Source organism: Cetorhinus maximus, chromosome 23, assembly GCF_964194155.1.
Source record: "Cetorhinus maximus chromosome 23, sCetMax3.hap1.1, whole genome shotgun sequence".
NCBI classification, from domain to species: domain Eukaryota; kingdom Metazoa; phylum Chordata; class Chondrichthyes; order Lamniformes; family Cetorhinidae; genus Cetorhinus; species Cetorhinus maximus.
Window position 1 is genome coordinate 13,109,963 of NC_135901.1, and position 22,820 is coordinate 13,132,782.

A 22,820-nucleotide genomic window follows, 5' to 3' on the forward strand; every position below is an offset into this window, starting at 1 on the left:
TAGAGTTTTGAGTATTTTTGAAGGGAAATAAGGGATACGGAGAGAGCAGACCTGGGATAGAAGATCAGCGATGATCGTATTGAATAACAGGGCAGGCTCGAAGGGCCAAATGGCCTATTCCTGTTCCTATTTCTTATGTTCAATAAACCTGTCTGGTTCCCCCCAAGCTGCTGAGTGAGTGAATTAAATCTTTCTTCACAAATCACCCGGATACCAGATAAGTCAGGCCATGAATGTTGTTTATTGTTACAAATCACAGTGAAATGTGGGCACACAGATTCTTTCTAGACGTGTCTAAATGTAATCAGAGTTATCCAGCAGTTCAGCACTAATGGAGAGAGCTATTTCACTAAACAAGGAACAAAGATTCCACAGGATATTCAGTGGTTCACTGTAAATCAGCACGAATGGATGCTGAATATTAATTACAGCCGGGAGCAGAGTCTGAGGTTATCAATTGGTGAGTTTACTTTCAGAGTAATTCCTTCAATATCTTAACGGTTAACAGTTTTGAACAGCCCGTCGTCTCTCAAATAGCTCGAGCCTACTTGTAATTACAAACATTCAGAGCTTACCGAGCCTCATCCTCGAGTTACAGAACAGGCTTTCTCCGGTCAATATAGAGCTGCAGGATTGCACTGTGATCTGTTTAACATTTAGTTTGATACAGTTTCTGAGTGGATTTAAATTTAAAAACAAGGTTTGCAGACAATGATGATCTATTCACATATGATTGAGAGATGGTGCGGGTACACGCTAAGTCTGAACTGGGCAACTGACATTAGAGATCAACCCCAACTGTCAGAATGAACATGATTCAGTCCAGGATGTGATTAACAGCAGCAATAACAGCAGAATCCAACCCCTGCAATCACTTGTGAACTCACTGGTGTGTCACCAGGTGGGATAAGCGAATGAATCCCTTCCCACATTCGGAGCAGGTGTATGGTCTCTCCCCAGTGTGAATTCGCTGGTGTGTCAGCAGGTTGGATGACTGAGTGAATCTTTTTCCACACTTGGAGCAGGTGAATGGCCTCTCCCCAGTGTGGGTGCGCTGGTGTGCAGTGAGGTGAGATGATTGCCTGAACCCAGTACCACAGTGAGAGCATCTGAATGGTCTCTCATCAGTGTGAACACGTTGATGGTATTGCAGATCCATAGAACTTTTGAAGCACTTCCCACAGTCTGGACATTTAAACGGTCTCTCGTCAGTGTGAACACGTTGGTGTGTCAGAAGGTGGGGTGATGTACTGAACCTCTTCCCACACTGTGAGCAGCTGAACGGTGCATATGCAGTGTGAATGCGCTGGTGCTCCCTCAGTCCATGTGGGTTTTTAAAGCTCTTTTCACAGTCGGGGCATTGAAATTCTCTCTTGTTGGTGTGAACTTGCTGGTGTTTCAGCAGGTGGGATGAGCGAGTGAATCCATTTCCACACACGGCGCAGGTGAAAGGCCTCTCTCCAGTGTGAAGTCGCTGGTGTGTCTGAAGACCGATTAACTGAGTGAATCCCTTCCCACACACGGAGCAGATGAACGGCCTCTCCCCGGTGTGACTGCGTCGATGAGTTTCCAGATCAGACGGAGATCTGAATCCCTTCCCACAGTCCCCACATTTCCATGGTTTTGACCTGGTGTGAACAGTGCTTTTTGCTTCCATGTTCAAAGGCTGTCGATCTTCAGGTCCTGATGAATCGAGAGACTCTGGCAGATTTTGATGTGATTTTGATTTGACTTTCCCAACTGCAAATCCTTCTAACAGCCTGTAAAATGAATTTAAAACAGAAATGAAGAACCGTGAAAGAGAACCCACAAAAACACAAAGACAGGTTGTGAAATTGAGCTGAATGAATCCGATAATTTGTGGGGTCGGCACGAGGAAAAAGTGACCATGAAAACTGCTGGATTGTCATAAAAACGCAACTGGTTCATTAATGTCCTTCAGGGAAGGGAACCTGCCTCCCAGTCTGGGCTGACACAAGACTCTGGCCTCTATGGGAAAAGATTGAGAGGTGGAGGAGGGGAAAAGGAGATGGACTTCATAGATCTGCAATTCAACCAGAATTTTTGGTAGAACCTCCCATGGCCCCCACCCACATGGAAAGACAAGAGCAGCTGGTGCATGGGGGAAGCCATCAGCTCCAAGACACACAGCAGCGAGTTCACACTGGGGAGAGGAGGACACCTGCTCCATGTCTGAGAAGAGATTTAATCCATCATCCAACTGGCTGACACACCAGCGAGTTCAGCAGAGACTCCAGCGGTTGGATTCTGCTGTTAATCACATCCAGGACTGAATCATGTTCATTCTGATAGTTTGGGTTTGTTTCTGCTGATGTTAATAATCTTTGTAACTGGACTGAAGATTTAATATTCTGGATATCGGTTTGTTTTACTTTGTAACCCTTATTCTTCAAATGAAGTATCTTTCCTTGGCTCATAACAAACAGTGATCTGCTTGTAATTTTTTTTCAATTTAGTTACTGTCTTCAGTGCTGACCATGTGGCCTGCTATACATTGGGAAGATCAAACACGATTGGGTGATCATTTTGTGGAATAACCTCCATTCAGTCTGTGAGCTTGACCCTGAGCTTCCAGTCACTTGTCATTTTAATTCTCTGCCCCACTCCCACTCTGACCTCTCTGTCCTTGGCCTCCTGAACTGTTCCAATGAAGCTCAATGGGAGCTCGAGGAACAGCAGTTCATCTTCCGATTTGAAACTTTACAACTTTCCAGACTCAGCATCGAGTTCAACAGTTTCTGCACCAACAAAGAGTTGTCAGGATTGGGAACGCACACCTGAAAAAGTGCTGGAACCTGACTCTATAAGGAATTTTAAAAGGGAATTGACGGTTATTTGAGAATGAGGAACTCTGAGGTCTACGAACAGAGCATGTGTGTGGGACTAAACATGACTGCTAATTCAAAGAGACAGCGCAAACACAAAGGATTGAATGGCCTCTTCCTGTGTTGTAAGTTTCTATGATTCTAGGAGTTGACTATTTAGCTCCTCAAGCCTGTTCCACCGTGAAATGAGATCATGGCTGATCTGTGATCTAACTCTATACAGCTGCCTTCGCTTCATATCCATTAATACCTTTGGTTAACAAAGATCGTTCAATGTCAGATTTAACATTAACATTGATCTCGCATCAACTACTGTTTGTGGAACAGAGTTCCTCACTTCTACCTCCCTTTGTGTGTAGACTTCACTCCTGAAAGGTCTGGCTCTCATGTTTACACTGTGCCCCCAGAGTCCAGGACTATGACTCTTCTTTGAAACTGACTGAATCTGGGGAAGTGAGGACGATCATGGTCTAAAAATTGTAGCCATGTCTTTCAGAGTGAAATGAGGAAACAATTATTGACACAAAAGCTGGGATAAGATTGGAATTCCCTCCCACAAATGACAATTCCCTCACCAATATCACTACCCATTCACCCCACCTTCCCCTCCTAAGATGGCAACAGGCAGTTGCCTGCATAAGCCAGGCCTCTTACCAGGGTTTCCAGTCCCGCACAGACCATGTTTTTTTTTAAAATTCTATGATAGGATGTGGGCATTGCCCTCATAACATGGCATTCATAACTGAGTGGCTTGCTGGGCCGATTCAGAGTGAACCACATCACTGTGGGTCTGGAGTCACATGCAGGCCAGACTTGGTGGGGACGGCAGGTTTCCTTCCCTAAAGGGACACTAGTGAACCAGACGGGATTTACCACAATCGATGATAACTTTATAGATTTATTAACTAAATTTAAATTCCAGCAGCTATGCTGGGACTTGAACCCACATCCCAAGGTCTCTGGACTTCTAGCCCAGTGATATTACCACTGGGCCACCATATTCCCGCCGTCTGAACTCGCGCGCGGTTTCCAGGCTCCCCCCGGTTCACAATCTCCAGCCGCCGACTTCATTTCTCACCCTTTGTGATCTCAACTCGACCGCTCCTTCTTCCAGTATTGCGCATGCCTCAGTCGGAGCCTAGCCCCGCCCCATCCCCATCACTCCGATTGGCTCGACGCCCAACCGCTCCTGCTCTGTCCTCTAGTCCCGCCCCTCTATTTCTATTGGCTCGGAGCTGCCGTCAATCAGCCGGGCACTGTGAGCTGTCAGGTGTGAGGTCACTGTCGAGAGCGGGCTTAACAGTCGAGTCTCAGTTACACAAATAAATATCACTGATTTGTACATTTAAATGGTCACAATTATTTTACTCTTTATGCAACAAAATTGCAAAGAAACATAATAATTTTAGTAAAATACGGTGGATGCTGGAAATCTGAAATAAAAACAGAAAGTTCTGGAAATCCTCAGCAGGTTTGGCAGCTTCTGTGAAGAGAGAGAAACAGATTTAACATTTCCAATCCAATATGATTCTTCTTCAGAACTGAGTATTTCTAGCATTCTGGTTTCATTTTAAACACATAATTGTTGTAAACTTTATTGTCCTTACAGGTATCTGGATGTAAATCTGATTTCAGACCTTCCTCTGAACAGTTTCAAACTGACTCCAGATCATTGTCCATTCCTTCACTAAAGACCCGGATGGAAAACACTCAGCGTAAGATGGCGGCAGCCGGTTGTCCGGGTAACCCGGGCGTGTCACCGGGGAGGAGGCCCCGCCTTCTCTCCCCCTGCCTTCACCAAGATGGCCGCCCATGCGCCCGGCTCCCTGAACAAGACCCGCCTTCCTCTCCCAAGATGGCGGCGTCCGGCGAGCCCGCTCCCAGTGCGCAGGTGCAGTGTGGGTGTGCGCTCTGAGCATGCTCAGTGTCAGTCATGGTGACAGTGAGGAGGAGCGGACGGTTCCGGAGGCGGGAGGAGATTGTGAGCACAGGGTAGGAATGGAAACCGCGGCTGGACTGGGAACTGGATCAACTTCTGGGGTAGGCCCCAGGCCCCGTGTTTACCCCACGGTGACAGGCCCGGGCGGAGGGAGCGATGGAGCCGGCGGCTGGACGGGGAGGATTTGGAAACACTTTGTGGATCCGCAAACCCTGAGGAATAATTGTCAGCTCCTGGTTTGCAGCTGCGGGGCTTCTCCCTCCCGGGAACAGGCCCAGGTTAACGGCCTCCATCCTGGGTCAGCGAGTGGAGGATGGTTCACATCAGAGGATGGGGGAGGGGGGGACAATAAATAAGAGGTTACACTTTGGGCTCAAATCAATGAGGATCTGATCTGTGGGAAGGAAGGAAACCCTGGGAGGTGGGCAGGGAGGATTCAGAAACACCCGCTGGAGGCCCCAAACCCCCAATAAGACTCATTGATTTTATTGTCAGTCTGCAGACAGGAGCTGGAGAACTGAACCCAGGCAGAGGAGAGGGAGGGAGAAAACTGGGAGTGGAGGAAAGAAATGGTGGAGATGGTGAGATGGGTTTGGATTTCAGCCCAGGGAGGAGGGAGAGTGTGTGGGACGGGGATTTACAGCTTTGGGGAAACAAGAGAGGAAAACAAGTTCCATGGAAACTAGAATTGTCTGTTTTGATGACTTTTGTAAACTCTCTTTACAGAATATTAGAAGGAAGGATTTGCAGATGTGAAACTCAAACCAAACATCATATCACAATCTGGATGACTCACTTAATTCATTTGGACCTGAATATCGTTGGCCTTTGAATGTGGAAAGATAAATGTTTATCTGTTCAGTCTGTTGGAAAAGATTTCAAACATCAGTGTGGCTGGAAAAGCATCAAGAAACACACACCCAAGTGAGTGTTCCAGTGAACTGACTGGAAAGAACTTCAACCAGTTACACAGTCTGAAAAAACATCACACCATTCACAGTGAGGAGAAACTGTACAAGTGTTGTATGTGGATGAGGCTTCACTGATTGTCCAACCTGGAGAGAGACAAGCACATTGGTACCATGGAGAAACCATGGAAATGTCAGGACTGTGGTAAAGGATTCAATTATCCATCCCTTCTGGAAATTCATCAACATAGTCACACTGGGGCCAGCACCCAAGAGAAACTATGGAAATGTGAAGATTGTGGTAAAGGATTCAATTATCCATCCCAGCTGAAAAACCATCAACACATTCACACTGTGGAAAAGCCATTCACCTGTTCAGTTTGTGGGAAGGGATTCACTGGGTCATCCCACCTGCTGACACACCAGCTTATTCACACTGAGGAGAAGCCATTCATCTGTACTTACTGTGGAAAGAGATTCAGATCTTCTTCCAACCTCACTGCACACCAGCGAATTCACACTGGGGAGAGGCTGTTCGCCTGCTCGGTGTGTGGGAAGAGGTTCACTGGGTCGTCCCACCTGCTGACACACCAGCTTATTCACACTGAGGAGAAGCCATTCATCTGCACTTACTGTGGAAAGCGGTTCAGATCTTCATCCAACCTCACTGCACACCAGCAAATTCACACTGAGGAGAGGCCGTTCACCTGCTCCTTGTGTGAGAAGGAATTTGCTCGGTTATCCAGCCTCCAGAACCACCAGCAGGCTCACACTGAGCAGAAGCTATTCACCTGCAGCTCCTGTGGCAAAAGGTTCAGGTGTTCATCCAGCCTTGTTAAACATCAGCGAGTTCACACTGGGGAGAAGCCATTCATCTGCTCTGTGTGTGGGAAAGGATTCACAAAGTCCTCCAACTTGGTGATACACCAGAGAATTCACACTGGCGAGAGACCGTTCATTTGCTCCGTGTGTGGGAAGAGATTCACTCAGTCGCAACACCTGCTGAGACACCAGCAAATTCATAAATGACTGCAGGGATTGGTTTCTGCTGTTTTTGCTGCTGTGAATCAGGTCCAGCATTGGCATTCTGATGTTATTAACAACCCTATAACTGGCTGGAGTTGAATGTTCCGGAGATGTCACTGATTTTCGGGTCTGCAATGTCCCTTTTTAAAAGCGCCATCTGTGATCTTTCCCCTTAGTTTAAGAAATCTCAACAAGAACCCGCTTACAATAAAATTATGAACGTTGACTTCAATCCTAAATTGATCTTTGATGAAAAATTTACAATTCAGTGTCTGAAAGGTTCCTCCGATTAACATCTCCAATTAGAAAGTGCTAATTAATCCTTGCTGACAATTCTTAATGACTTCCACATTTTTCATAGTGACACCTCCATTATGAAATTAAATTAAGGAACATAAACAAAACAGTAAAATATTTTACAGGCACATCAATAAAAGCTTCATCAATCAACATTGATATTGATGAAGTTTGGAAGTCACTGATTCAATCATTTCTGACACAGCAGCAACATTTGGTAAAGGTGGAACCCACAACAAAGACTAGTTTGAGACCCACTCAGCAGAGATGGCATCTGTCATTGAAGCAAAAAGCAAAGCCCACCAGATGCACAGCATAGAACACTCAATCACTTAAAAGTATCAAGACAGTTGTGCAAAAAGAACAGGGTGATGATGTGCAAATAAACTCTGGATCAACCGACATGAAATCCAAACCACCTGTGACAATGGTAATCTGCGTGCTATGTATGATGGGATCAAGAGTACACTTGGTCCTACCATCACCAAAGTTGCCCCCCTGAAATTGAAATTGACAGATGGTGAAGTACTCACCAACAGATGTAAACATATGTCCTGCTGGGTTGAACACTACTGTCAGCTGTACACCGATGAGATGGACATCTCCCAGTTTCCGTTTGACCCTCTCCCACAGCTTCCTGTCAGGGTTGAGTTTGATGAGCTCAAAAAGACCATTGATTTCTTAGCAAGCAGGTAGGCACCCGGCTAGGATGGAATTGCAGCCAAACTGCTCAAGCACAGAAAGTCCCATCTCCTGCCACACTTTCACGACCTCTGTCTCTATTGGAAGGTATGATCCCTTCGACCCGATATGTGTGATGCAAAAATCATTACAATATACAAAAGCAAAGACTACAGGGGCATCTCACTTCTCAGTGTCACAGGGAAGACCTTCGGTAGGGTCCTGCTTAAAAGACTACATCTACATGCAGACCGGTTGGGGATGGGGTGTGGGGAAGCAGCAGAGTCGAGCCTGAGACAGAAGTCTTTTGTTCTCTGGAACATTTGGAAACAGCAGCTTATTGTGAATAGTATAATTCAATAAATAAAGTACTTGTAGAAAATAGACCTGAACAACCTTGATTAGATTAATTAGTCTTCTAAAATTAATTTAACAACTGGCTATTTCAGATTGGTACATTCCTTGTTTATAATATGAGTTGTTCATTGAATCAAGTTCAAATAAGAGTCCCTGACCTGTGAAGGGACTTGCTTAGACACAGAACTAGCTAGTGGGCTGGGAGCAGTGGAACCCGAGTCTCGGCTGATTATAGTGAATCAGTGCCAGTTTTCAGTCGCGGTGACCTGCTCAGGAAGGGTTCGATGGGGCCCCACAATGGCTCTGTATTGCTTTCAGGATCTTGGAAAGGCCAGGCTGCCGAGTGAGTGAGTGGGGGCGTTGGGAAGAGGGGCTGCTGAATGAGTTGGGGTAGGGGTGTAGGTTGGGAAGAGGGGCTGCTGAGTGAATTGGGGGGGGTGTTGTGAAGAGAAACTGCTAAATGGGTGGGGTTGGTGAATGGGACTGCCGAGTGAGTGAGTGGGTGGGATTTGGAAAGAAGGGCGTGTGTGTGTGTTTGCATGTAATGGGGTGGGGCGGGGTGAGGCAGCGGCTGATTACAAAGTGTGTGTGGGAGGATGGAGGTGTGAGGAGTTTCACTGAGTTGGCTTAACCTACGAATGTGTAAAATAATATTTTTAGCAAGTACTTTAAAAATACAGACTTTCATATTGATATGTTGATCTCTGATGTGGATTTTAACAATTATATGCTGAACGTTACTGTGCTGCTTTATTGCTTTGTTTTTACTGGCGTCTGGGATCACATTAATTTTCAAGAGTTTCATTGTATAGATGTTTGTTTATGCAATGTGGGCATCACTGGCAAGACCAGCATCTGTTGCCCATCCCTAATTGCCCTCGAAGGTATTGGTGAGATAAAATGGTGGCACATTGGAAAATAGGTGGTGACACACTGACATAATCCTTTGCTTCACTTTGCATGTACATAACCCAGCAAGCTCATGTTGTTGTTAGTATGGACTTCATCCTGTATTACAGGCACTAACTGCATTGAATGCTCATCTCACTCTGGTGACTTGATACAAAGGCATTGGTCACAGTTTTGATGGTAGTAGAAAGTAAACAAAAGGAAAACTCAGGTTTTACCCACTTGAAGTTGAATAATTCCACCCATTTGAAGTGGCTAGAAGAATTTGAATTTATTTCACATCATAAAAACTGCTAAATTACATGATTCCTTGTCACCAAAAGATTTTCAGACCTTTCTGTCTTCAGCCATTCTCATCCCTGGTGACTGCAGCGACTTGGCAACAGGCGCCAACACTGAAAACAACAACCCACAACCCCACCTGAGAACCACTTCACATCTGACACTTGTGGCAGAACCTGCCTCCCACGGATTGGTCTCTTCAGCCATCAGTAAAAGTGAACCATATGAGGCTCCCCCATCCCCAACAGTTTGATTTGCTGCACGTCCATCATGTCATGTAGATGGAAGGATGACGATTCTGTTGCAGTACCAAGGGAGCACTGCACTGTCAGATGAGACCTTCAACCGATGGGAATACAAGATCCATTGCTGCTATTTTGACGAGCAGGGAAGCTCTGCCCAGTGTCATGACCAATGTTGATCCCTCAATCAACATCACCCAAACAGCTTTTCTGGGTCTGATCATATTGCTCTCCGAGGGATCTTGCTGTGCATAAATGAGCTGCTGTATTTCCTACATTTCAACATGTGCTGCACTTCAAAGAAATTTCATTAGCTGTTAAATGCTTTGAGATATCCTGGTGTCATGAAAGGTTCTACAGAAATACAAATCTTCAGATCTAACAGAGAAGAAAATGCCCAGAAATGGAACAGCCGAGAATAAGATTTCAATTAGTCTCCTCTTATCCTGGAGAAAACAAATACTCCACACACTGTTTTTGACACCAAGCTGATTAATTTAACATTTATCCAGAATATTAAACACCAGCCCAATTATAGGAATCATTATCAGCAGAAACAAACACCTCGTATCAAAATGAACATTGTCCAGTCCTGGAGGTGATTAACCACGGTAATAACAATGGAATTCAAACCCCTGCAGTCACTTGTGAACATCCTGGTGTCTCTGCAGATTGGATGACACACTGAATCCCTTCCCCCACACACAGCAGATGAACAGCCTCTCCCTGACATGAACTCGCTGGAGTGTCATCAGAAGGAATGGATATTTGAATTCCTTCCCACACACGGGACAGGTGTACGGCCTCTCCCCAGTGTGTGAGCACTGGTGTTGCATCATTTAGTTTCTGCTTTTAAATATCTTCCCACAGTCAGAACATTTAAAATGTTTCTTAATGGAGTGAACTTGCTGGTGTTTCTGAAGGTGGGATGTTCGTGTGAATCCCTCCCCACACTCTGAGCAGGTGAATGGCCTCTCCCCAGTGTGAATTCGCTGGTATTTCAGCAGATCTGTTGGGCCTTTAAAGCTCCTTTCACAGTCAGAACATTTGAACAGTCTCTGAGCACTGTGAACAAGTTGGTGTGTCAGCAGAACAGATGGAACAAGCCTCTCGATGGTGGGTATTAAGATTGGATGAATTCCTGAATCTTTTCCCACAGTCAGAGCAGGTGAACGGCCTCTCCCCAGTGTGAAGGAGTTGGTGTGTCAGCAGATTCTTTTTTCTTTTGAAGCTTTTCTCATGGTCAGAACATTTAAAATGTTTGTCATCGGAATGACCAAGTTTATGTGTCAGAAGGCGGGATTATCGAGATTCACTTCCCACACACAGAGCAGGTGAATGGCCTCTCCCCAGTGTGAATACGCCAGTGCATTTACAGCAGGGATGGGGAAATGGATCCGGTTCCACAGTCCCCATATTTCCATGGTTTCTCCATGGTGTTAGTGTCCTTGTGTCTCTCCAACGGACAATCAGTTGAAACCTCATTCATACTCAGAACACCTGTACAGTTTAGTTTCTGTCTGCTGTGAATGGTGTGATGTTTATTCAAGCCGTGTAACTGGTTAAAGCTCTTTCCATAGTCAGTGCATTGGAACCCTCTGACTTGGATGTGTGTGTCCCAGTGCTTTTCCAGTCACACTGGTCTTTGTAATACTTTTCCATAGACAGAAGAGACAAACATTTCTTCCTCTACATCCAAAGGCTGATGATACTCAGATCTTGATGACTGAGGTGACTCTGTCTACTCTTGACATGATGTTTGAGTTTCCTGTATGCAAATCCTCAATTTTAATGACATGGAAAAGGAGTTTACAATAGTCATCGCTGTAAGTCCAGGATAGAAATTCAGAAGACAATTCTAGTTTCGTTGGAACATATTTATCCCTTTTGTTCCCCAAAAGCTGTAAGTCCCCATTCCACACAGTCTCCCTCACCTTGAGCTTAAATCGAAACCCGTCTCACCATCTGCACCATTTCTTTCCTCCACTCCAGTTTCTCCCTTCCCCTCCTCTGCCTGGGTTCAGTTCTCCAGCCCCTGTGAGCAGAATGAGAATCAAATCAATGATTTTATTATTTAGTAATTATTTTTCTCCTGGTCACTGAGACCCTGAACACCCGCCCTCCCTTTGTTGCGTCACCAAGATTGCAGCGCATGCGCTCTCCTACCTACTAGAACAAGATGGCGGCCGTTGATCTGTGCCTTTCCCCGGGAAAAAGAACCCGGAGCCTCAAACGCCGGACTGCAGGTTCTCATTCGGTGCTGGCAGCCGACACTGGGTGTTATTGATACCTCCCTGCCTACCCGCCGGGTGCATATCTCCCTTTGCCGCTTACCGGCTGCAAATGCGGCAAACAAGGGTTTATCCGTCATCATCACTGCGCCTGCGTATTGCTCTCCAGGGGTGTGGATAGGGGGCATTCTCCACCGCGGCGGATGCTGGGTAAAGGCCCCGCCATTGAAAATCCCGATTAGTTTATAGTTATTTATTTACGGGTGGTTGAAGGGAAGGACTCAATTCACCCCTATCCATCTGCAGGAACAGTGAGTTGTAAAAGTATTGCACTGAATTGAATTCCTACCCCTAGAGCTTTACAGTCCTGTCAACTGTTAAGTTTAGTGCAAAAACAAAAATTCCTGGAAAAACTCAGCAGGTCTGGCAGCATCTGCGGAGAGGAACACAGTTAGCATTTCGCGTTCGAATGACCCTTCAACAGAACTAAGTAAAAAATAGAAGAGGTGAAATATAAGCTGGTTTATGGGGGGGGGGTGGGACAAGTAGAGCTGGATAAAGGGCCAGTGATAGGTGGAGATAACCAAAAGATGTCACAGACAAAAGGACAAAGAGGTGTTGAAGGTGGTGATATTATCGAAGGAATGTGCTAATTAAGGGTAGAAAGCAGGACAAGCAAGGTACAGATAGCCCTAGTGGGGGTGGGATGAAGGAATCGAAAAAGGCTACTAGGTAGAGATAAAAAAAATGGATGGAAATACATTTAAAAATAATGGAAATAGGTGGGAAAAGAAAAATCTGAGTAAATTATTGGAAAAAAAGGGGGGGCTTGGAAAGGGGGTGGGGATGGAGGAGAGAGTTCATGATCTAAAATTGTTGAATTCAATATTCAGACCAGAAGGCTGTAAAGTGCCTAGTCGGAAGATGAGGTGCTGTTCCTCCAGTTTGTGTTGAGCTTCACTGGAACAATGCAGCAGGCCAAGGACGGACATGTGGGCATGAGAGCAGGGTGGAGTGTGGAAATGGAAAGTGACAGAGAGGTCTGGGTAATGCTTGCGGACAGACCGAAGGTGTTCTGCAAAGCGGTCACCCAGTCTGCGTTTGGTCTCTTCAATGTAGAGGATACCGCATTGGGAGCAACGAATGCAGTAGACTAAATTGAGGGAAGTGCAAGTGAAATGCTGCTTCACTTGAAAGGAGTGTTTGGGCTCTTGGACGGTGAGGAGAGGGGAAGTAAAGGGGCAGGTGTTGCACCTTCTGCAGTTGGGAGGGGATTGAGGTGAAGGGGGTGATGGAGGAGTGGACCAAGGTGTCCCAGAGGGAACGATCCCTGCGGAATGCCGCAAGGGGGGATGAAGGGAAGATGTGTTTGGTGGTGGCATCATGCAGGAGTTGGCGGAAATGGCAGAGGATGATCCTTTGAATGCGGAGGCTGGTGGGGTGATAAGTGAGGACAAGGGGGACCCTATCATGTTTCTGGGAGGGAGAGGAAGGTGTGAGGGCGGATGCGCGGGAGATGGGTCGGACACGGTTGAGGGCCCTGTCAACCACTGTGGGTGGAAACCTCGGTTAAGGAGGAAGGAAGACATGTCAGCGGAACTGTTTTTGAAAGTGGCATCATCAGAACAGATGCGACGGAGGTGAAGGAACTGAGAGAATGGGATGGAGTCCTTTCAGGAAGCGGGGTGTGAGGAACTGTGGTCGAGGTAGCTGCGGGAGTCGGTAGGCTTGTAATGGATATTGGTGGACAGTCTATCACCAGAAATTGAGACAGAGAGGTCAAGGAAGGGAAGGGAAGTGTCAGAGATGGACCATGTGAAAATGATGGAGGAGTGGAAATTGAAAGCAAAATTAATAAGTTATAAGAGCATGAAGCAGCACCGAAGTAATCATCGATTTTCTGGAGAAAGATTTGTGGGAGGGGGCCGGAGTAGGACTGGAACAAGGAATGTTCCACATACCCAATAAAGAGACAGGCATAGCTGGGGCCCATGCGGGTACCCATAGCCACACCTTTTATTTGGAAGAAGTGAGAGGAGTTTAAGGAGAAATTGTTCAGTGTGAGAACAAGTTCAGCCTGACGGAGGAGAGTAGTGGTGGATGGGGACTGTTCGGGTCTCTGTTAAGTTTAGTGGTTGGCACAAAAGCTTAATGGTGCTACAAAATCTTTTAGATTGTCCATGGACTAAGCAGTCCCTTTTACTGTTCTTAGACAGGTGCAGTGGTACTTTTAGGCTTTTAATATATCTGTTAGTAGATGTTGATAAAATGTTTCCCCTACAATTATTTCTTAATTTTCCCAACTGCTCCTGCTGTCCGAGAGAGAAGCCAATTGGTGTATCTGGGTCACGTGTGTGGCCAAAGGGGCGGAGCATTGTAGCAGTAACGTACAGGATGCATGCGCAGTTATCCTGGGCCCGGAAGCAGAAAGAGAATGTTGTGACTTTCTGTCCAAGGCTGACAGTGATGGATTTAACAAACTCCTTTCACAGGGATTAGGAGGGAAGACTCACTAAAACAAACACATAGGTTTCATATTTGTGGTTTCTTTTAAGCCAATCATGAGATGTATGCATTGCTGGCAAGGACAGCAGTTGTTACCCATTCCTAATTTCCCTTGTGATGGTGGTGCTGAGCCACCTTCTTGCACTGCTGAAGGTAATTTGATGTCAGTACGCCCATGGAGTTTTTCTCTGTCGTGTGTTTTGACACAACTGAGTGGCTGGCTAGGCCATTTCAGAGGGCAGTTGCAATCAAGCACAATTCTATGGAAATTGAGAGACAAAAGAATGTTCCATGGTAACTAGAATAGTCGATTCTGAATATCTGTCCTGTATTTACAATAATAAACTTTATAAATTTAATTTACAGGGTATTAGAAGGGGAGGATTTACAGAGTATGCAAACCGAAGTACCAAGACACACACACAAACCTGAATGAGAGTATCCCAGTGAACTGACTGTGGAAACAGCATGAACCAGTTACACAGCCTGAAAAAAACATTGAACCCTTCACAGCAGGGAGCAACTGGACACGTGTTCCGAATATAAATGAGGCTTCAACTGATCATCCAACCTGGAGAGAAACAAAGACACCCGCACCATGGAGAAACCATGGAAATGTGGGGACTGTGGGAAGGGATTCATTTGCCCATCCCAGCTGGAAGCTCATCGACGCACTCACACTGGGGAGAGACCATACACCTGCTCCATGTGTGGGAAGGGATTCACTCTGATGTCCAGCCTTCAGTTATACCAGCGAGTTCACAGTGACGAGAGGCCATTTAAATGTTCTAATTGTGGGAAAGGCTTTAAAATCTCACCGGATCTAATTAAACACCAGTTTGTTCACACTGACGAGAGACCATTTGGTTGTTCTCAATGCGAGAAGAGATTCAGACAGTCATCTCACCTCATTCAACACCAGCGAGTTCACACTGGAGAGCGACCCCTTACCTGCTCCATGTGCGGGAAGGGATTCACTTCTTCATCCAACCTGGTGAGACACCAACGGGTTCACACAGGGGAGAAGATATTCACCTGCTCTGTGTGGGGGAAGCACTTTTCTCAGTCTTCCAACCTGCTGAGACACCAGCAAGTTCACACTGGGGAGAGGCCGTTCACCTGCTCTGTCTGTGGGAAGAGATTTGCTCGTTCGTCTCACTTGCTGACACACCAGCGAGTTCACAAGTGATTGTAGAGGTTGGAAATTGCTGTTAATCAAGTCCTTTGTTTGTTTTTGCTGATGTTAATACCTCCTATAACTGGCCTGGAGTTTAATATTCTGGACATTGGTCAAATCTATCAGTTTTGGGGGAAGCAGACTGCATGTCATAAAATCATAAGAGAGGAGCAGGAGCAGACCATATGGCCCATTGTGCCTGCTCCGCCATTCAATACGATTATGGCTGATCGTGAGCTTCAATTGCACTTTTTCGCCCACTCCCCATTTCCTTGATTCCCTGAGAGACCAAAAATCTGTCTATCTCAGTCTTAAATATGTTCAACAATGGAGCATGTACAACCCTCTGGGGAAAGAGAATTCCAAACATTCACATGTCTTCATGTGAATAAATGTCTCCTCACCTCAATTCTAAATTAACCGGAGTGTGTGCCCCCATCTCCTCGATTCGCCAGCCAGGGGAAACAACCTCCCAGTGTTTACCCTGTCAAGCCCATTCAGAATCTTGTATGTTTCAGTGAGATCACCTCTCACTCCCCTGAACGCCAGAGAATATAGGCCTCTCATCGTAAGACAACCCTCTCATCCCAGGAACCAATATAGTGCTGCTCCCAATGCAACTATATCCTTCATTAAATCTTCATCTTCTTCAGTTCTCTGCCTGAAAGCAGGTCTGACTCACAGCACCCTGATCTCCACCCTGCACAGGGCAAGGAGGTGGGTCCCAAATCCACCCCAGCTGGAACAGGGATCAAACTCCATGCTGTTTGTACCAATCGGATCCACACCAGCCATCCAGCAAACTGCCCGCCTAAGGAGTCCGAGTTGCTATGACAACATACACTTTAACATACATGTTGTAGTCCGGAGCTAGAAATAGTGATGGAAGAGACTCCAATCTTCTTTCCACCGCATGGGTGACACGGACTCCCTCCCTCTCTTTCCATCTGCCATCGGTGTGAGTTGGGAGCGTTTATAAGTTGATACCCGAGCTGTTTGGCTGTGTGATGAACACAGCTTCCGTGGCCAAGTCCTGGAGTGCGACTTGAACCCAGAGCTTCCGGCTCAGAGACAGGGACATTACCCACTGCACCACAAGACCTCTTCCTTCCTTAAATACGGAGACCAAAACTGCACTCAGTGCCCCAGTTATCCTCTTAAATTCTCCAGGATAAAAGGAAAGTAATTGATGTCCTTTTACTGACACTTCCATCTTTGGACCTTTCCCCCTTTCTAACTCTCGATTATTTCAGCTCTCCTACCTTCAGTTCCTCTCATGGACAAGTCTCAGCTCCCCATACCTTCCAGACTGTCTCTCCTAGTCTTAGCATCCAGGAAAGACATCACTAACACATCCAGGATCACTAAACCCAAAGCTCAGTTTGTTAAACACTTTCAGCTACTGGACACAGTGTGTGTCCCACAGCATCTCTCGCACCTTTGATGTATGAATAGAGCATCATGTCTTTAAACCTGGTTTAAATTGAAATTGACTCAGCAAATGTATTAACAGCCTTGTGCTCACAGTCAGAAAAATGCACAGGTATCCTTGTGGTTATAGTTTGAACACGGTCAGATCACGAATGTAGTGAACAAGTTAAAATATAAATATCTCCAGTTTAGCCACAGCTTGTTCGACCAGAGCTGGAAAGAAAGCTCTGAATCCACTGAATTATCCTCTGTTCCCCATATTGGGTAAGTATTTTTTTGATATAATAATATTTTATTCAAGAAATATGTTCACAGCCCAAAGGCTGCATTGCAGTGTAACTTACGTCAAAAAACTCATAAAATTCATTTATAGACGAAGTAATCAAGTTAAAAATATGGAAATGTGACAATCACGTAACAATATGAAATAGACAAACAAATTCAGCAGGGAAGTGGTAGATGGGAAATAAAAAGAAGGAATATTGAATTAAAATTACAGACCAATACACTTTTCCTATATTACAGTTCCTGAAGTACATATAAGTTTCATCGTTCAAGTGCTTCTCAGAGGACCGGAACCATGTAAGGAATTACTCTGTCTGTATGATTGCAGTGCTGTTAATAAAGTCAGGAAAAGACAATCTGTTGTTGTGAGCTTGATTACCTGGTGTCTGAAACCACAAGATTCAACATTTAGAGTCAACAAGATGAACAAGGAAACACATCATGGCCCAATACTCCAGCTCGATATTCACAGAAGGAAGTCTGTTATCTAATGCCTCGAGTGGACAGAACAGAGAAAGATCCCAACTGTAAGACACCCTCGAATCATTTGTAAATATCTTTCAAGTGCTGACAGGTTCCAACAGTCAGTTTCCATTACATTGAAGTCAATGGAAGGTGAGAAAGCGCTTATAAACGTTCCATACACAAATGCAACTTGTTATTGCCATAAAATGGTAGACTCAGGAATATCACACAAATTTTAAATCCTCGTACCATAATAATCATCAGACTGGAAACTTAAACCTGCTGTTTCACTCTCAGTCAGGAACAGATCACTGTTTTACACCAATCTCTGATTTGACAGCACGTTTCCAGCATTCACTGTTCTTCCTGACTCTAAACCCAGTTGTAAAGGAGCCTTCTGTTCTGTGTCTACGAGCTTTGAACCATGGAAGAGAGCGGCTGTGACACATTTCTTACACACCTCACGATTAACCCACAAGTTCAATCCTGGATGTGATTAACAGCAGCAATAACAGAATTCAACTCCTGCAGTCACTTGTGTACTCGCTGGGGTTTCAGGCTGGATGACTGCGTGGCCTTCCCACACAAAGAGCAGATGAACAGCGTCTTTCCAGTGTGTACTCGCTGGTATTTCAGAAGCTGGTCTGACTGAGTGAATCCCTTCCCACACACACAGCAGGGGAATGGAAGCTCCTCAGTGTGAACTTGCTCATCGCCAGCTTGTCAGATGAGTAGGCAAATTTCTTCTCACACACAGAGCACCTGAATGATCTTTCTCCGGTGTGAACATGCTGGTGTGTCAACACACTGGATAATTGAGTGAATCCATTTCCACACATAGAGCAGGTGTATGGCCTCTCCCCATTCTGACTGCGTTGATCAGTTTCCAGTTCAAATGGGGAAATGAATCCCAACCCACTGTCCCCCAATTCCACAGATTCGCCAAGGTGCCAGTGTCCTTGTGTCTCTCCAGGTTGGACGATCAGTTGAAGCCTTACACACACAAAACAACATGTGCACAGTCTCTCCCCAGTGTGAATGGTGCGATTCTTTTTTCAGGCTGTGCACCTGGTTACAGCTCTTTCCATAGTCAGTTCACTCTCACTTGGGTGTGTGTGTCTAGGTGCTTTTCCAGTCACACTGATGCTTGAAATCTTCTCCCATGGACAGAACAAACATTTCTCCTTCCACATTCAAAGACCGATGATATTCAGGTCCTGATGAATCGAGTTACTCTGTCAGATCTCGACATGATGTTTGTTATGACTTTCCCGTCTGGAACCCCTCCCCATGTAACCCCCTGTAAAAGGAGGTTACAGAAATTATCTGTGTAAACACAGGATAGAAATTCAGAACTGACAATTCTAGTTTCTATGGAACATTTCCCCCCTTTCTTTCACCCAAATCTATAAATCTCTGTCCCACACACTCCTCTCCCTCTCTGCTCATTGTTCCAGATTCAGTGTCCAGTCTCCTACTTATTCTTTTCTCCTCCTGTCCTTAAACACTAATTCAGACTGTGGGCCAGTCCCACTCGCTGATTCTAATTCTGCCAAAGAATTTGGCTCAGAACTGTTTATGAGGTTGCACATAAGGCCAATGTTATAGGGCATGGAAATGTTGGAATCGCAACACGTATATTGACCAGTGAAGGTAGACATGCAGTAGACGGTAGTAGAGATTAGCAAGTATCTCAACCACCACGATGAGGAATGGGAGCTCATTTGACTGCTCCATTTCAAAGGTAAACTCGAGCACCGGCTGGAACCCATTAAGGTGTGTAAGGAAAATCTTACACGCAGCTGCAAATTCAAGTAAAGCAAATATATCATCTATGCCTTGGGAATACGCAAGGGGTAGGGGTTCTCTCCAACAGGATTTCCATTGGTCTCTTTCACCATTTTCACCTGAAGAAGAGTCACACAGACTCGAAGCATTAACCCTGTTTCTCTCTTCATAAATGCTGCCAGACCTGCTGAGTTTTACCAGCGTGTAAAATTAAAGCACATGGGATTGGGGGTAATGTATTGAGATGGATAGAAAACTGGTTGGCAGGCAGGAAACAAAGAGTAGGAATAAACGGGTCTTTTTCCGAATGGCAGGCAGTGACTAGTGGGGTACCGCAGGGATCGGTGCTGGGACCTCAGCTATTCACAATATATATTAATGATTTAGATGAGGGAGCTAAATGTAATATCTCCAAATTTGCAGATGACACAAAGCTGGGTGGGAGGGTGAGCTGTGAGGAGGATGCAGAGATGCTTCAGGGTGATTTGGATAAGCTACGTGAGTGTACAAATGCATGACAGATGGGTGTCCTCGTACACCAGTTGTTGAAGGTAAGCATGCAGGTGTAGCAGGCGGTAAAGAAAGCAAATGGTATGTTGGCCTTCACAGCAAGAGGATTCGAGTCCAGGAGCAGGGATGTCTTGCTGCAATTACACAGGGCCTTGGTGAGACCACACTTGGAATATTATGTGCAGTTTTGGCCTGCTTATCTGAGGAAGGATGTTCTTGCTATAGAGGGAATGCAGCGAATGTTTATCAGACTGATTCCTGGGATGGCGGGACTGACATATGAAGAGGAATTGAGTCGGTTAGGATTATATTCGCTGGAGTTCAGAAGAATGAGGGGGGATCTCATAGGAACCTATAAAATTCTAACAGGACGAGATAGGGTAGATGTAGGAAGGATGTTCCCGATGGTGGCGGAGTCCAGAACCAGGGGTCACAGTCTGAGAATATGGGGTAGACCATTTAGGACTGAGATGAGGAGAAATTTCTTCACCAGAGAGGTGGTGAGCCTGTGGAATTCGCTACCACAGGAAGTAGCTGAGGCCAAAACATTGTATGTTTTCAAGAAGGAGTTAGATATAGCTCTTGGGGTGAAAGGGATCAAAGGATATGGGGAGAAAGCGGGAGCAGGCTATTGAGTTGGATGATCAGCCATTATCATAATTAATGACAGAGCAGGCTCGAAGGGCCAAATGGCCTACTCCTGCTCCTATTTTCTATGTTTCTATGTTTCTGATTTTGTATTTGATGTCCAGCATCTGCAGAATTTTGCTTTTATTTTCCCATCAATACCTTGTATTAATACATGTTTACTCAGTGAATGTTTCAAACAAAAGTCTAAATCTTTTGCTAGCAATAAGTTCTGAATCGAGCCAGTGTCTGTCAGGATAACAAGCTTTCCAGGCCCTTTCTTGGACAAAAATGTAGTGACTTCCCCTTCAAATATAAACCCTTCTTAATCCCTCATGTCTCTATTTTCACCCATGGTAAATACATTAGAAGATTAGAAGGAATGAATCCTGTTCATTCTCATATCATTTCACTTTCCAGCTCTTATGGGTTTGCGACCAGTGGTTTGTTGTCACTAAGGTGTCTGTGAGTCAAATCATAGCTATCAGCTAAAACAGCAGCTTCCCTTATAGTAAAAACGTACAGTGCACCAGGTGTGTAATAATGCTGTTTTTAAATTCTTCCATTTCGATTATTTCATCCACATTCTCAAAACTCTAAAAGTTTCATTGCTCAAAAACACCTGTCAAACAACATTTCTTTTTTACGTAGCAAATTCAATGAAGGTTTGGGTCTGTCTTTTCACAAGGTCCAAAATTTTAATAGATACGATTTGGGAATGAACTAATATGCATTAAGCACCACAGTTTGAACAGTCTCATAATTTGAAGCTTAACATGAATAAACATCCATTGCCTTTCTCATTAACCTCTTTGCAAAATAAAAGCCCATTCCTTCTTTGGTCACCCTAACTTTGCAACAATTTTTTCAAACAAGGCAAAATCTCTCCAATGCCTTCTTCAGTGAAATTTAGGCACGAGGCAAATATTCCTTGCAAAATGATAACTCACAGTGGGACTCGACTCATTGTCTGAATGGTTAGTTTCTCTTTCACCACTTAACTTAAGATTTTCTTTAGCCAGTTCATAATGTTTAATTTTTTTCTCTCTTTGAAGCTCTCCGTTCCTTTCCTTATCTCTTTCTTCCCTTTCTATTTTTTCCGTTTGGAATTCTAGTTCAAGCCTCAGCATTTCCATTTTCTTTCCTCTTTCTTTTTCCTTTTCCTCTGCTTCATGTTCGAGATTTTGATTTTCTCTATCCCGTTGGAATTCTCACTCAAGTTTTTGATCTGCAATTGAATTCTCGGTAACTCATCTGGATTGTTATCTGAATGAAGCTTTTCTTCTTCCAATTCCAAATGCGGTGCAATTGCATCAACTATTTCTGCTTTTTAAGTCCCTGCTTTGAAATCCAAAAACCACTGTTTTGCTCATTCCATCAACCTCACCTTTACTCATTGTTTCAAAACACCCAGGGATAAATCATCTCCCTGAAGACGTCTTAGCAATTAACAAAACCATTCTGCTTCTCAATGAATATGGTAAGGTTCATTCTGAAATATTGTTAGCCTAAACCTTAGCAAAACATAGCGCACCCTTACCAGTCTGTGGATTCAGAATCCCGAATGGGCCCCCAATATTGTTACAATCCTGATAGGGACCGTTAATGTTTGAAGAAAAATCTGAACACCCACTAATGAGCTGAATGAATTATGACACAATATTTGACATTTTGAAAAAAATAAACTTTCCTGTATGTAAAAGAATTAAACGCAGTAAGCACTACCACTTAACACCATGTTATATAGCGAGAGCTGATTGGTGAGTGGTGGCAAAGTGTTTTTCTCCAGATTTTCCCCAGTTTAAAATAGAATAAGCTAAGAAAAGATAGGAGTTCTAGTTTTTATTTAAAGTACATAAATAATTTAACGTTTTTTAATGTGTTTAAAGTAAGGGTTTTTTTCAACTAGAGGCATGGCAGGGCAGCTCAGTCCCGTGTTATGTACCACCTGCAACATTTGGGGAGTCCTAGATGCTCCTTGCGCTCTGACCGACCACGTGTGCAGGAAGTGCCACCAGCTACAGCTACTTGAGCTCTGAGTTTCGGAGCTTGAGCAGCAGCTGGAGGCACTGAGGTGCATCCGCGAGGCTGAGAGTTTCGTGGATAGCACGTTTTTAGACGTGGTCATCCCACAGCTTATGGAAGTGCAGACAGAGAGGGAATGGGTGACCATCAGTCATAAGAAAGGTGTCAGGCAGGTAGTCAGGAAATCCCCAGGGTGCGTCTCACTCAAGAACTGTTTATCTGTGTTGGAAAGCGGTAAGAGTGACGGTTCCTCTGGGGAGTGCAGCCTCGCTCATGGCACTGTGAATGG

General features: G+C 44.9%; 2 protein-coding genes across 3 annotated transcripts in view; one reads left to right on the top strand and one right to left on the bottom strand.

The window, feature by feature from the left end:
- Positions 1-395: 395 nt before the first annotated feature.
- LOC144697817 (uncharacterized) overlaps positions 396-22,820 on the bottom strand; it is a 528,726-nt gene continuing 506,301 nt past the window's right edge. Inside the window, exons 3-5 of the mRNA XM_078569801.1 lie at positions 18,117-18,300; positions 15,175-15,214; positions 396-1,756 (exon numbers count right to left, since the gene is read on the bottom strand). Of these exons, the coding sequence (XP_078425927.1) occupies positions 884-1,756; positions 15,175-15,214; positions 18,117-18,300 (1,097 nt within the window). The 3' untranslated portion in view covers positions 396-883. The remainder of the gene's footprint in view (positions 1,757-15,174; positions 15,215-18,116; positions 18,301-22,820) is intronic.
- On the top strand, positions 11,671-15,585 carry LOC144696900 (uncharacterized). 2 transcript variants are annotated; one of them, XM_078568613.1, is made up of 2 exons: positions 11,671-11,733; positions 14,590-15,585. In XM_078568613.1, exon 2 carries the CDS (start codon positions 14,822-14,824, stop codon positions 15,410-15,412), a length of 591 nt encoding a protein of 196 aa, XP_078424739.1. In that variant the 5' UTR covers positions 11,671-11,733; positions 14,590-14,821; the 3' UTR covers positions 15,413-15,585. The 2 variants fall into 2 exon arrangements, with proteins under 2 accessions (XP_078424739.1, XP_078424740.1); XM_078568614.1 differs by lacking the exon at positions 11,671-11,733 and adding an exon at positions 14,253-14,376.